The 12,971-nt window shown below is 43.9% G+C and overlaps 3 protein-coding genes across 3 annotated transcripts in view; 1 reads left to right on the forward strand and 2 right to left on the reverse strand.

Annotated features, from left to right (window-relative positions):
• Positions 1–454: 454 nt before the first annotated feature.
• On the reverse strand, positions 455–2,459 carry LOC134217979 (protein Smaug-like). The gene is made up of 2 exons (XM_062696846.1): positions 958–2,459; positions 455–897 (listed from the first exon to the last, which is right to left on the reverse strand). Exon 1 carries the CDS (start codon positions 1,623–1,625, stop codon positions 1,179–1,181), a length of 447 nt encoding a protein of 148 aa, XP_062552830.1. The 5' UTR covers positions 1,626–2,459; the 3' UTR covers positions 455–897; positions 958–1,178.
• A 7,159-nt stretch (positions 2,460–9,618) lies between these two features.
• LOC134213582 (protein YIPF6) lies at positions 9,619–11,235 on the forward strand. The gene is made up of 5 exons (XM_062692760.1): positions 9,619–9,784; positions 9,841–9,972; positions 10,049–10,293; positions 10,365–10,522; positions 10,754–11,235. The coding sequence occupies exons 1-5, from the start codon at positions 9,758–9,760 to the stop codon at positions 10,870–10,872; spliced, it is 681 nt and encodes a 226-aa protein (XP_062548744.1). The 5' UTR covers positions 9,619–9,757; the 3' UTR covers positions 10,873–11,235.
• A 29-nt stretch (positions 11,236–11,264) lies between these two features.
• The window catches only part of LOC134213581 (uncharacterized), a 33,935-nt gene continuing 32,228 nt past the window's right edge, over positions 11,265–12,971 (reverse strand). The window contains exon 5 of the mRNA XM_062692759.1: positions 11,265–11,733. Coding sequence (XP_062548743.1) covers positions 11,473–11,733 — 261 coding nt within the window. The 3' untranslated portion in view covers positions 11,265–11,472. The remainder of the gene's footprint in view (positions 11,734–12,971) is intronic.

Raw genomic sequence — 12,971 nt, forward strand, 5'->3', positions numbered from 1 at the left:
ATAAACATGCGTGAAAAGCCTTTTTCCCGAAAATTTTTGTATATTCTTACAATTTTGTGAAAGTATTGTTAAGTTTAGGGAGTTTTGTTTCTATTCGCCCCATTTTACGGTACTAGAAATCCAAACGGCCATCAAAACATCCAATCACATCCCAAAAAGTCCCGAGAGTCGATCGCATCAACCGAGAAGCTCAAGGCTGACACTCGCTCAACTATTGGATCCTCTTTTTCGCAATATTCTATTCCGTAATTTTCACGCTCAACTGATTATCTTAATATCTTAATAAAGGTTCTCCAAGTTCTATGGATTGATTCTTAATGCCAAGAATAAGTAAGGTGCCCTGAAACGCGAAGGACCTCTGCTTTTTGGAGGCACCGTACAATGCCTTCCTGTGCAGCACAACATTGATATTCGAATATGAAAAATATATGGCATCTTTATACAAATTATTTCCAATCCTTTATATTGACAATTCAATTATAAATTAAAACCATTGTACCATTGGTACTTCGCGTACCTGAAGGAATAAAATAGACTCCATCTCGCGGTTCTCAGCCTCTTTCCCAGCAACGCCTATCTGTACCTCCCCGTGGTGCTGGTCGGGGTACGAGCAATCTCAAGGAGCATCGGGTAACCAACCCCGGCGGGAACTATGGTTGTACGGTGGCAGGGAACGTGGAAGGGAGTTTGCTCCTCTCTTGGGTGCAAATCTGAACGAGCGTCTGTTCTCCATGTTAGAAGCGACTCACAACAGCATCTGTTCCCCAGGGGCAGCTGATCGTCGTCCGAGTGCCAGCGAGGGACTGTATACAAAATTTCGCAGAATAGTTCACCGGAAAGTTAGGTGGAATGGCCCTCAGAAACTTGGGGAGTTTGTGTCAGGCCCAGCTAGCCACCCTAAAAACAATCAATGAATAATCAGCAAGAGAATAATATATGCCATTTAATCAAACTTACCATTAATCATTTCATTCATCATCTGATGTTGCTTAAAATCGTCGAGCCTTGACTGTCCATGGTTTAGGAGAAACTCTTCGGTTTATTCTGCAGAAGCTGCAGGTTAGTTAGATTTTCCGCTGATAAATATTCGTTGTTATGCTTTTGCTGATGCAGCTCGCCAACCGCAAGTCCGCATGCACTGCTCGCCGTCGTGGTAAAACTGTTGGACCTTCGGATTTTTAGCAGGCCGTTTCCATCCATATCGAAGTCTCCAATAGGAGGAACTCGGTCGAAGCTGCTACGGCAGCTGCAGCGCGGGCCAGATAGTTGAACTCCTCTTCGTTATCGTAATCACAATCGTAGTCAAATATTTCGGTTCCATTTTTGCTGAAGCGCAGATGATTATCGTCACTCGAGTCCAGATCCGAGAGCACCACGGTGTGGCCACCGAGACCGCCGCCACCGTTCATGTTCAAACTGCAGTCATTAGCACTGCTTCCCAGGAACCCACCAGAGGCTTGACTATAAGATGCAATCAGCTGATGTTTGCTGGAGTTGTTGGTCGCGGTGCCGGCACTGCTGCTATTCCCAGTGGATTTATTGCTAACCTGCGTGGGTGTTTTACTAAATGTTACCGGCACGAATACCGATATCCTGAACGGCACTGCCGGAACTCCCATTGCCATCCCCGATCACGATGGTGCTGCTTCCGCTTACACTGCTCCCGCTGCCACCACCCTCCTACCACATCCGTGCACCAGTCCAAATTGGCCAGCAGTTTGGTGGTCTTCAGCAGCTGCGAGGAAATGCTATCGGGACAGGAACTAGAGCTGGAACTGCTGCTGCCGACTTGGCTGAGACTCTGCTGCGACTTGGACACACTACACGAGTTTTGGGATCTTCCAGGTTGACCACTTTCATGAGCTTCAAGTGTTTTCCTCTTGAAGATAGGAGACGTGAGAGAGCGGCAACAGAATCAGCATCAGCATCATCGACTTGAACTTACTATATCGTCTATTTCTTCTTCAGTTCTTAAGCCATGATGATTCAGGGCCTTTTGTGATACGTATATGTACAGCATCGGATTCGTTCCCTTTCGGGGTCCGAAAGTGGCGTTGTTCTACTGCAATTTGTAGAGGGACAAGAACTTGTTTCGTTACCGTAAAATCATTCCTGTTTCGATGAACAATACTTCTGTAGTCCGTGGTACTGCTGGTGTACTATCGTTGGGATGGTGTTCCGGCAGGATTTTGCACTAGCACGACGGATTGCGAGTAGAGCCTGGATATGTTGTGATCACTGTTGACGCCATAGCAGTCCATCGAACGTAAGGGATTTCGTTTGTTGCTGCTGGTGTTTCTCCGCCGTAAAATGTAGGATACGACGGTGTTCCGGCAGCAAAATCTGCTACCTAGCAGTCAAACTACAGATTCCTTCCTGTGCTGATGTTCCGGCAACAAGATTGAATTTTTGTTTGACAGATGTTCCTCATGAACACTGAAACAAAAATGTGGGCGGGATTTAACTGCCGTCAGGCAAAATTTCAAAAAAATAGAAAGATTTAAAATGATTCGAAAAGATTTAGAAAAAAATCGAAAATGAAACCGAATCAAAAGATTCGAGTAATACTAATGCACATTCAGGGGGGAAGACACCAGGTGGGACATTTCGCTGGGCGGTGCTTCGGAGCAGGCGGTAGTAGTGTTTCGAAAAGCAAATCTGTGAAAAGTGTGCTCTGTCAAAAAGAAGAGGAGCTATCAGTAGAAGAGCTTTTCATTGGAAGTATTTCGGATGACGACGAGAGCTCCGAAGAAGCTTGGTACGAGGAAGTGAAGATCAAAAACAAAACCGTGGTGTTCAAACTTGATAGTGGTGCGGCCTGTAACGTGATACCAATTAGTGTAATCCGTGAGCTGGGATTTGAAATGTTTCCGTCCAAAACCAAACGACTGGTTTCATACAGTAACCACAAAATGAGTGTAGCCGGTGAAGCGCAACTACCGGTGGTTGTCAGAGGAAAGTTGAACACTGCAACATTCAAAGTGGTTGATGGTGAAGTTACTCCTATTCTCGGAAGAAAAACCAGTGTTCGTTTCAACCTTATTGCCAGAGTGGATCAGCTGAGTATGGAACAATCGTTGTTTCAAGGTCTTGGTTGCGTCAAGGATTTCGTCTACGACATAGACCTAGTCGATAACCCTACCTTTGTCACCTTTCCTCCACGGCGAATTCCTCATGCATTACGGCGAGCAGTGAAGGACGAACTGGACACGATGGAGCGAATGGGTGTCATTCATCCTATCAGTAAACCAACACCGGTAACAAACGCAATGGTTATCGTTAGGCAAAAAGGTAAGCTGCGAATCTGTATCGACCCTTCTCAAGTTAACCGTAACCTCCTCCGTCGAATGCATCCCCTGTCGACAGTTGTAGAAATATCTGCTCGTATGTGCCACTCCAAATTTTTCACTATACTAGATATGAAAAAAGATTTTTGGCAAATACATGAATCAGCACGATCGATGAAATATCTGGCTTTTCAACTCCTTGGGGTAGATATACATGCAAAGGCTTCCCTTCGGATTAGCGTCAGCCCCGGAAGTTTTTCAAAAGTTAATGAACAACTTGCTTATGGGACTAGAGGGCGTTGAGAGTTCGATGGATGATATACTCATCCATGCCAAAACGGAAGACAGGTTAGAGGAATTGACAAGAATTGTTTTGAAAAGGATCGAATTGGCTGGACTGAAACTGAATAGAGAAAAATGTATGTTCAATCAAACATCAGTTAGATTTTTGGGGCATATTGTAACACAGCAAGGTCTACAGGCAGATCCGGAAAAGTTGAAAGCTATCATGCAGCTCAAATCACCAACATGTAAATTGGAATTACAACGCGTTCTAGGGACAGTCAATTACGTGGGAAATTCATCAAAATCTTTCAGCCATTACCGAGCCTCTTAGAAAATTGTTGATCAAGGATTTCGAATGGTTCTGGGATCGTGAGCAAGAGGATGCGTTTTGTAAAATTAAACAATTGATGATTTCACCTCCTGTTTTAAGTTTTACGATGTCAATGCCCCAGTAACTCTTTCGGTAGATGCGAGTTCCAAAGCTTTTGGGGCGGTACTGTCGCAACACGGAAAACCTGTAGCATACGCGTCAAAGTCCCTTACATCGGCACAAGAAAACTATCCACAGATCGAAAAGGAGGCTGCTGCGATCCGCTTCGCCTGTAATAAGTTCCATGAGTATATCTATGGAAAAGATCTAGTCTTTGAAACTGATCATAAACCTCTTGAATCGATTTACAAGAAGTCTTTGGATAGGGCTCCTCCACGACTCAAGAGAATTCTATTGGACGTTTTGCAATACGATCCAAGGATCCAATATAAAAAGGAAGGACATTTCATTAGCAGACATCCTTAGCAGGGACGTAGACAACCATGATGCCCCAGAGAAAACGGATGAATTGGAGGTTCATATCTTGCTTCAAATGTCTCAACCTGCAAGACTCGAACTAGAGAAAGAAAGTGCAAATGATCCAGAACTTATACAACTTTCGAAGATCATTATGTCCGGTTGGCCAGATGACAGGCGAGACGTTCCAATCGAACTGCGCTCATATTGGAACTTTCGTGATGAATTGGCTTGTTACGAAGGTATGGTATTCAAATCGCACCAAATTGTCATACCAAAAAAGTTGAGAGCTAAGATTTTAGCGATTATCCACTCAGGGCATACAGGAATCCAAGGGTGTATAAGTCGAGCAAGGCAACAAGTATTCTGGATTGGAATGACGGCTGAGATAAAACAGATGGTGGAAGTATGCACTGTTTGTGAAAAGTATCGACGTTCGAATCAGAAGCATACAATTATCAACAATCAAGTTCCTACCTTGCCTTTCGAGATCGTCGGATCTGATCTGTTCCACTTCCATGGAGAGGACTATGTATTAATTGCAGACAGCTATTCAGGATACTTCGATTTTGAGCGCCTGAAACAAACTTCGTGCAGAGCAGTCATTGCAGTTCTCAAAAGATGGTTTTCTTGTCATGGAATTCCTCGAATCCTATATACTGACAATGGTCCACAGTACTCTTCAAGTGAATTTGCCAACTTCAGCAAGGAATGGTGCTTCGATCACGTAACCTCTAGTCCTCATTTCCCTCGTAGTAATGGATTGTCAGAAAGATTCGTTCAAACAGCCAAAATGTGTTGAAAAATGTTCAGAAGACAAAACAGATATTGATCTCGCTATGATGCTATTACGGAACACCCCAAGGGACAACGAGTTACAATCACCAAGTCAGCGGCTCATGGGACGACGTTTGCGAACACCTTTACCGAGCACGCAGAAGTCCTTGGAACCATCTATTGTCGACAGGGTTACAGAAAAGCTGGAAGCCAAAAGAGTACAGCAAAAAGTATATGCCGACAGAGGAGGTAAGGATGCTCGGAGTTCACAGAAAAGCAGCATGTAATGATACGCAATACAAGGTCACGGATATGGGAAGCGGGTGATATCGAGAAAAAACTAGAACAGCCGAGATCTTATTTGGTGAAACTTTCAGATGGTCAGATAGTGCGCAGAAACGCCCGCGATATAAGAAGAACAATCTCGTCGCCGATTAACATTGAGCCTACGACTTCGGAATATAAGACTCCACCTCCGGATACCGATCCTGAAAAGTGCCCAACGGAAAGGGTACCACACATGCTTGCTGAGACAGTCGTAGAGAATCATCAAAGCGAAGAACAGGTGGGACAGCGCACAAGAAGTGGTAGACTGATTCGTTGCAGAAGAAACGACGATTTCGAATATTATTAATGCGGTTTTGGAAAGGGAGATGTGACATGAGTATAGTTAACCATTGAAGAGCCCCTTATCCAATTATAAATGTTACACACACACAAACACTTATTCCTATGTAAGACACTAAAGAGAAAGCCATCAATAAATCAGTTTGTTATAGATACGCGTCCGAGTAGCATGCCATTCTTACAGTTACCTCAAGGATTCCACTCAAATTGGAAGATTTCCAATCAGAATGCGTAAGGAATTCCATTAGGAATCGCTGGAGAACTCCGATCCTATTAATCAATGGAGATTTCCAGTCGGATCAATACAGAGTTCTAGGGTTCTATTCGGAACCACTGGAGGATTCTATTCTATTCAGTCTTCTGGAAAACTCTTTATGCAATCCTTCTTCCTCTTCGTTGGTATTACATCCCCAACTGGGAAATTGCCGCCTCGCAGCTGGTGCGACGAGTCCATGAAGGAATCAAGTAGAATCCATAAAGGATTATTTGTAATTACTACAGATTTGCGCTCAGAATATCTGTTTTTCTAAAGGGTTCTATTTAAAATTCCTGAAGGATTCTTTTGGATTTCTAGATAATTGCATTTGAAATCTTCGGTGGATTACAACTGGAATCACTACAGGATTCTATGTATTTTGGAATTGTGGGCTTCACGGCCGTACTATTAGCGGCGTCATTTGTCTGGGTGCATTTGTGTGCTGTGTGTGGGTTCGATTCCCGCCCTAGTGAGAAGAAAACTTTTCGTAAAGCGAAAAATTCTCCACTGGTCCACCGTTGTCTAATGCTAGGTGTTACGTATTCAGTCTGCGCGACCTATGATCGAAGACGGTGTTCCTATCTTTTCTTTTATTTAAATTTCTTAAGCATTTAATCGGAAAACCTTGTGAACTCTATTCGGCGTCTTTAAAGGATTTCATTGCAAACCCTGAACAATTCCATTCGGAGTTTAAAATTGATTTCACTATGTGAATTCCTTAAAACATCTCATCAGACCCGCAGGATGATTCAATTAAAATCCATGAAGAATGTTATCAGGTATTCCTGAAATATTCTATTTTAATCTACTGAGGGATTCAATTTGAGACCCTGGTATCCGTAGAGTATCCGATAATATGCTCAACTCCCAGCGAAGTCTTTTTGATATGCTCAAATGGACGTGATGTATAGAAACGGATACATGTGTATACGAACAAAGGAATATTGGCCGCTTGGAAAAGGATCGGATTTCCGGCTGGGATGATATTTGTCATTGTAAAACGTTCTAATTGTTGATTGCCTCCTGCAGATTTGCAAGGCTCTGATGGAAATTTCTATATTATTTATCTATATTCTATATATTCATCGAAATTACAATTATAATTATATTCTGCCGTGAATCGCATATCTGTCCCATCTTTGCTGGGTTTCCTATTCATATGGGACAAATATGCGATTCACGGCAGTATTCCACAGTCAAATCGTGAAAGATTTTAGCAGCACATGAGGGATTACTTACTAACACGTGCTTAGGACTATCTTTGGCGGTGTGCAAAAGAACGGTGCTAAAGCTGGAAGGGTACGATGGGCAGGGCAGTTGCAAAGATGCCGGACAGCAACACTGTAAACATGGTTTTCGCTTCCGACCCGGCAGGTACAAAAAGGCATGGAGCACAGCGAGCTTGGTGGGCGAACCAAGTGTAAATCGATTTGACGAGCGTGGGGCGCAACCGAGGATGGAGAGATGTTGCTTCGAACCTTTATAGTGGCGTCTATTTGTTTATTCAGTGTTGTCTGTTTAGATGTAAGCTGAATATAAATGAAAATGTGGAACCGTATCCACCTTCAAAGTGGGGAAGGTCGCCAACTTTGAATCGTCGCTCATACTGATCCTGAAAAATAAAGGTTGTTTTAAGGTGCATACTGATTTAGATTTTCTTACCTTACCACTTAATTCCGATTTCCAGAAGCGATTGGGAACAACAGCTTGGCATCCTGCGGCACTTCCGGGGAAAGTAACCGTCGCAATCACCGACGAACTGGTGTGTTGTTTATGTTTTTTTTTTCTTAACAGACAATCTCGCCACACTGAAAAAAAACATCATCGAGGCGAGAAATATTTATAAAAAAAAAGATTCATCCCGCCGAATCATTTTAAATCTTTTTGATTTTTTTTAAATCTTCTGTATGATTCGAAAAATGATTCAAGTGTCTACCCCCCTGTGCCACACTCAGTTTTTAATTTTGCAGCTCGGCAAAAATCCGCACAGCCGTCTGCCCAGCAAAATAAAAAATGATATCTCGGCAAAAATGACGTTTGTTAGCTGATTTTCGGCAAATTATTTGCTGATTTTCAGCAATTTTGACAGAAATCTCGGCAAAAAACACATTTACTGGGGCACGGCTGTGCGAAACTCGGTAAAAGTTTAACATTTTGCTGAGATCCCGGTAAAAAAAATTAAGTGTGTGGGTGCAGTTGACCTCCAGAAAAGTCAAATCAGAGACTAACCCGCAGTCAAGGTGGCGGCCATTACCGCTCGCGGAAAACTGGATAGATGTGGTGCTTGAATGAAGTGTTCGCTATCCAGTTTTCCGCGAGCGGTAATGGCCGCCAGCATGCCTGCGGGTTAGTCTCTGGTTTGACGTTTCTGGAGGTCAACTGCACCCACCATTCGAGCATTTTAATCAATGTGGCATATAAGAAGGCTTGAATTCACTGAATCCGCACCTTTTTATATGCCACATTGGTCAGAATGCTCGGAGTGTTGGGTGCAGTTGACCTCCACAGACGTCATATCAGAGACTAAAGGTAGCCTCACACCTCGGGAATTTGGTCCGCGGATTTTTTCCCCATGTATTGTCGGCGTAGCACCAACTTAGAATTCGGAAGTCCGGACTTCCGATTCGAACTTTCTTCCGAAGTTTTATCTGTCAAACTAATGGATGCGTTGTTTAGCGCATCTTCAGGGGAATCCAGCGCACTACTTCCGAAGTTGGGAAAGTTGCCTGTATCTGGAGAAAAATCCAACTTCGGTTTAAAAAGCGGTATAAATTTATTCCGGATACACAATATTTTTGCATATGCGATGTTTTCGGGATTTGGGCACGGAAAATCAAAATCCCGGCCCCATTTAAAATGCACGGGGACCAAAATCCGGCGGAAAATTTTCCCGAGGTGTAAGGTAGAGGGCGATTCAAATATGACGTCCACTACTTTTTGGGAATTCTAGACCCCCTCCCCCCCTCTGTCACGCTTTTTTGTATACCTAGTACATGTACTGTCACAAAATCTTAGACCCCGTCCCCCCCTAAAACCTGTGACATCATTTTTGAACGACCCCTAGCCTTAACCCGCAGGCAAGCTGGCGGCCATTACCGCTCGCGGAAAACTGGATGGTATCCACCGCCCGGAATTCACGTTCTAAAGTTCTGGGCCATCGTATTTCTTGGATTGTTGCCACACTGCCACACGCCGACCTTCTGCAGCTCACGGGCCAGGAGCGCAACACCGCATTCAAAGTTCTTACGTTTCAAGATCCAACTTTCCGGACTTTCCAATTATGGATAGTAGAATCTATAGATGAGCGAAAGCATGGCTGAGTCGATTTTTTTGCCCGTGCGCACGCGCAAATGACGTCACAGCCCTTAACGTTTCCATTGAAATCGTGACGTCATGCTCGTTTGGAGACACGTTTGACAGTTCGTTTGGAGACAGAGGATTTATCTTCGCTCATCTATATATTCCACTATCTATAAATATTTCCAATCATTGTCCTTTATTCGTTGCCGAAGATTTTTTTGGTATAACCCACCGCTCGACCCACCGTGTACTGAAGAACGCCACATCGCTGTCGCGATGCGTCAAAATAAAGAACTGTCACCAAAAGGACAGCGAAGCAAAACATTCATCGCAGTGAAAATCGTACTCTTGCATTTTTCTTGTCCAATTTTTTTTCTGAAATTAATTTAAAAAATCTTATTCAATTGATGGTTTAGATCACCTTTAACAAATCGCAGAATGTCATCGCCCGACGCTAAACTAGAGGTGAGTTTCAATTGCCATTTTTAATGTCTATATTGATATAAATCTTCCTCGAAAAGCTGTACGATGACTACGCCTCGGCCACGGAATCGATGGAGGGCCAAATGTCCGTCCCGAATGTCACCCGCAACACGACAAACCCCGGCGCACCTAACTTCAGCACCCTGGACGAACCCATCAGAGATACATTCGTGAGTTGCGTTGAATTAAAAACTCTGTGTTGATAAAAAAATTGATTTTTTTCTCTTCCCACCTATATCGAGCCAGCTCCGCGATGTGAAGGCAGTCGGTATCAAATTCTATCATGTTTTGATACCCCGAGAGAAGAACACTCTGCTCCGGGATTGGGATCTGTGGGGCCCGCTGATTCTGTGCACACTGATGGCCACCATTCTGCAGGGATCCGCAGACGACGAGCACGATGGGGGGCCGGAGTTCGCCCAGGTCTTTGTGATAGTGTGGATCGGTGCCATGATCGTGACACTGAATTCCAAACTGCTGGGGGGGAATATGTGAGTATGACTACGATAATAGACTTGAATGTCGCGATATTCTGTGAATTTTCGTATGGCTTTCGCTTTAGATCGTTTTTCCAGTCCGTGTGTGTGTTGGGGTACTGCCTAACGCCATGTGCGGCAGCACTTTTGGTGTGCCGGATAATATTGATAGCGGAGCAAACGCATTTCCTGTTCTTCTTGCGGCTTTTGGTGGCAGGATGCGGATTCGGATGGGCCACTTATGGTAAGTTTTATTATAGAACATTATTGAAAATGTTTTGGTCAAGTTCATGAAGGAGCGTTTTAGAAATATAAAATAGGGTCTCAATGGTCTCTAGGATGAAAAATGTTGATATTATTAAACATAAGTTGCTTACTTAGTTGAGTCATGTATGATGATCAAAAAACTTTCCCAATTATAAGTTACGTACTGTCTGAACCTGTCATAAATAGCAAATTATTCTTTTTCTTACAGCGTCCATCATATTCCTTGGAGATAGTCAACCTATCAATCGAAAAGCTCTGGCCGTGTACCCGATCTTTCTGTTTTATTTTATCATCTCGTGGTTGGTTGTGTCGCATACGAACGTCTAACTTAATTAGGGCTAAGATAACTAAGAGCATGGAAATAGGACAAACAATTCTAAGCCAGCCACCGATCGTATGTGAGAGCAAAAAACACAGCTGATGGTAAGCTAAGATATGTATTTTAAGGGTGATAATGAATTCCTAGCTAGACGAGACTTTTGTGATTGTGAATGTGTTATCATCGTGATTGTAGTGAGGGCTGAGAAAAATAGTCATAATCGCTTTTTAGATCGAACCCGAGAATGCCTGAAGTACCGCGAATCGCTATTAGTCAAGGATAAATCCTTTTGTACCATATATTTTCTCTGTCTGTGCATCTGAAGTATCCTTGTAAGGAAATTTAAAGTACTCTATGAATAACAGGAAAAACGTTGTTCGGATGGAAAGAAACGCCTTGGTTGATCTTAATCTAAATTTCATCTTTTTTTTTTATTTGAACGGTAGTAAAAGTACCAACACTAATCTCACAGTAAGAGACACATTCGAAAACAATAAGCAAAATTTTATTTCACTTGTGTACGGTTTTAAAATCCTAGTATTGTTTAAATATCCCTAGATTTAAACATTGAATAGTTTCCCTAACGGCATGGCAACCACACGGTTTCGTTAATCCCGCTCGTCCGAGCTGTTGGCGGCACTGTGGTTCGGGCTCGGTACCAGTTCGAACGCTAGCTGCATCTTCATGCCGTCCTTCTTGCGGTTCTTGTAGGTCAAACTGTTGGATCGGGGCTTGCGGCGCATGAAGTGTCGCTCGACCCACTTGAGCATCGTCAGGACTGAATCCGTCGATGGGAGGCGACGCTCGGCCGAGGTCTTCACTATCTGTGCGTTCGTGACGCGGAACGTCGCAGCCATACCTTTGAGGGCCTGAGGAAAAAGAAGAATGAACATGAAACGGTGAAATTTGATCTAAGAAAGGTTTAGATCGTGCAGCAGCTGGAAGTGGCACTCCCAACGGAAGAACAGCTGGGTGCTGCTTTCTCTTGAAGATGGCTGGAGAAAGATATTCGATCTGCTATTGGAAGCACCGCACCCCGGATCAAAGAAATGACTGGTATGACGTCGAATGTGAGCGGTTAATGGAAGCAAAGAATGCAGCATGGGCAATATTGCTGCAACACCGCACGAGAGCGAACAAGGCACTATGCAAACGGGCGGAAACAGACTCGATTCTTCGGAGGAAAAAGCGCAGGCAGGAAGATCGAGACCGTGAAGAGACGGAGCAACTGTACCGCGCTAATAACGCACGGAAGTTCTATGAGAAGCTGAACTGTTCACGTAAGGGTCACGTGCCACAACCTGATATGTGTAAGGACACAAACAAGGTGGCGCCAGCACTACGGAGAGCACCTAAACGACAGGAAACTAACGAACCTTAGAGCACGCGCGCAAGACATGCGTTTTCCAACTCCGTAACTCCAGGAAATCCAGAAGGACACTGGCTGGCTGAAATACAACAAAGCCCCTGGGGTGTACCAACTACCAGGATTTCTGTTAAAATAGAGTAATACGTTAATAAAGCGTTTCTCAACCTTTTTCTTCGAAGGTACCCCTTCGACCTTTATATTTATTGACGTACCCTCTATTTTTTCCACTGTAAATGAAAATAAGCATAACGCATAAGTATGAAAAACGGACATGGCGCTCTGAAATCTTCGATGTTCCGTGAAGCTAATTTAAGTTCAAACATACTTTGAGGACTTTTGGAAGCTTCCGAGTCTCTTAAAATGAAGCCTCCAAGCCTCTTGAAAGTAGTTTGCCCTCCTTTTGAAGGGGAGACTTCCGCGCCTTTTGAAAAGAGATTTCTGAGGCTTAATGAGCCTCTTGAAAGTAGGCTGCCAGCCTCTTGAAAGCAGACTTCCGAAACCTTGAAAGGAGGCTTCCGAGCCTTTCGAAAGGAGGCTTCCGAGCCTCTTGGAAGGAGGCTTCCGATCCTCTTGGAAGGAGGCTTCCGAGCCTCTTGGAAGGAGGCTTCAGAGCCTCTTGGAAGAAGGCTTCCGAGCATCTTGAAAGGAGTCTTCCGGGCCTCTCGGAAGGAGGTTTCCGAGGCTCTTAAAGAAAGGCTTCCGAGCCTCTTAAAAGGAGGCTTCCAAACCTCTTGAAAA

This window comes from Armigeres subalbatus, chromosome 2 (genome assembly GCF_024139115.2).
Source record: "Armigeres subalbatus isolate Guangzhou_Male chromosome 2, GZ_Asu_2, whole genome shotgun sequence".
NCBI classification, from domain to species: Eukaryota; Metazoa; Arthropoda; class Insecta; order Diptera; family Culicidae; genus Armigeres; species Armigeres subalbatus.

Bases quoted from the DNA above. Each gene is read 5' to 3' on its own strand.
- LOC134217979 (XM_062696846.1), bottom strand. From the start codon at position 1,625: ATGGCAATGGGAGTTCCGGCAGTGCCGTTCAGGATATCGGTATTCGTG.
- LOC134213582 (XM_062692760.1), top strand. From the start codon at position 9,758: ATGTCATCGCCCGACGCTAAACTAGAG. The intron at 10,294-10,364 runs GTGAGTATGACT...CTTTCGCTTTAG, and splicing joins AAACTGCTGGGGGGGAATAT to ATCGTTTTTCCAGTCCGTGT. The intron at 10,523-10,753 runs GTAAGTTTTATT...TTTTTCTTACAG, and splicing joins ATTCGGATGGGCCACTTATG to CGTCCATCATATTCCTTGGA.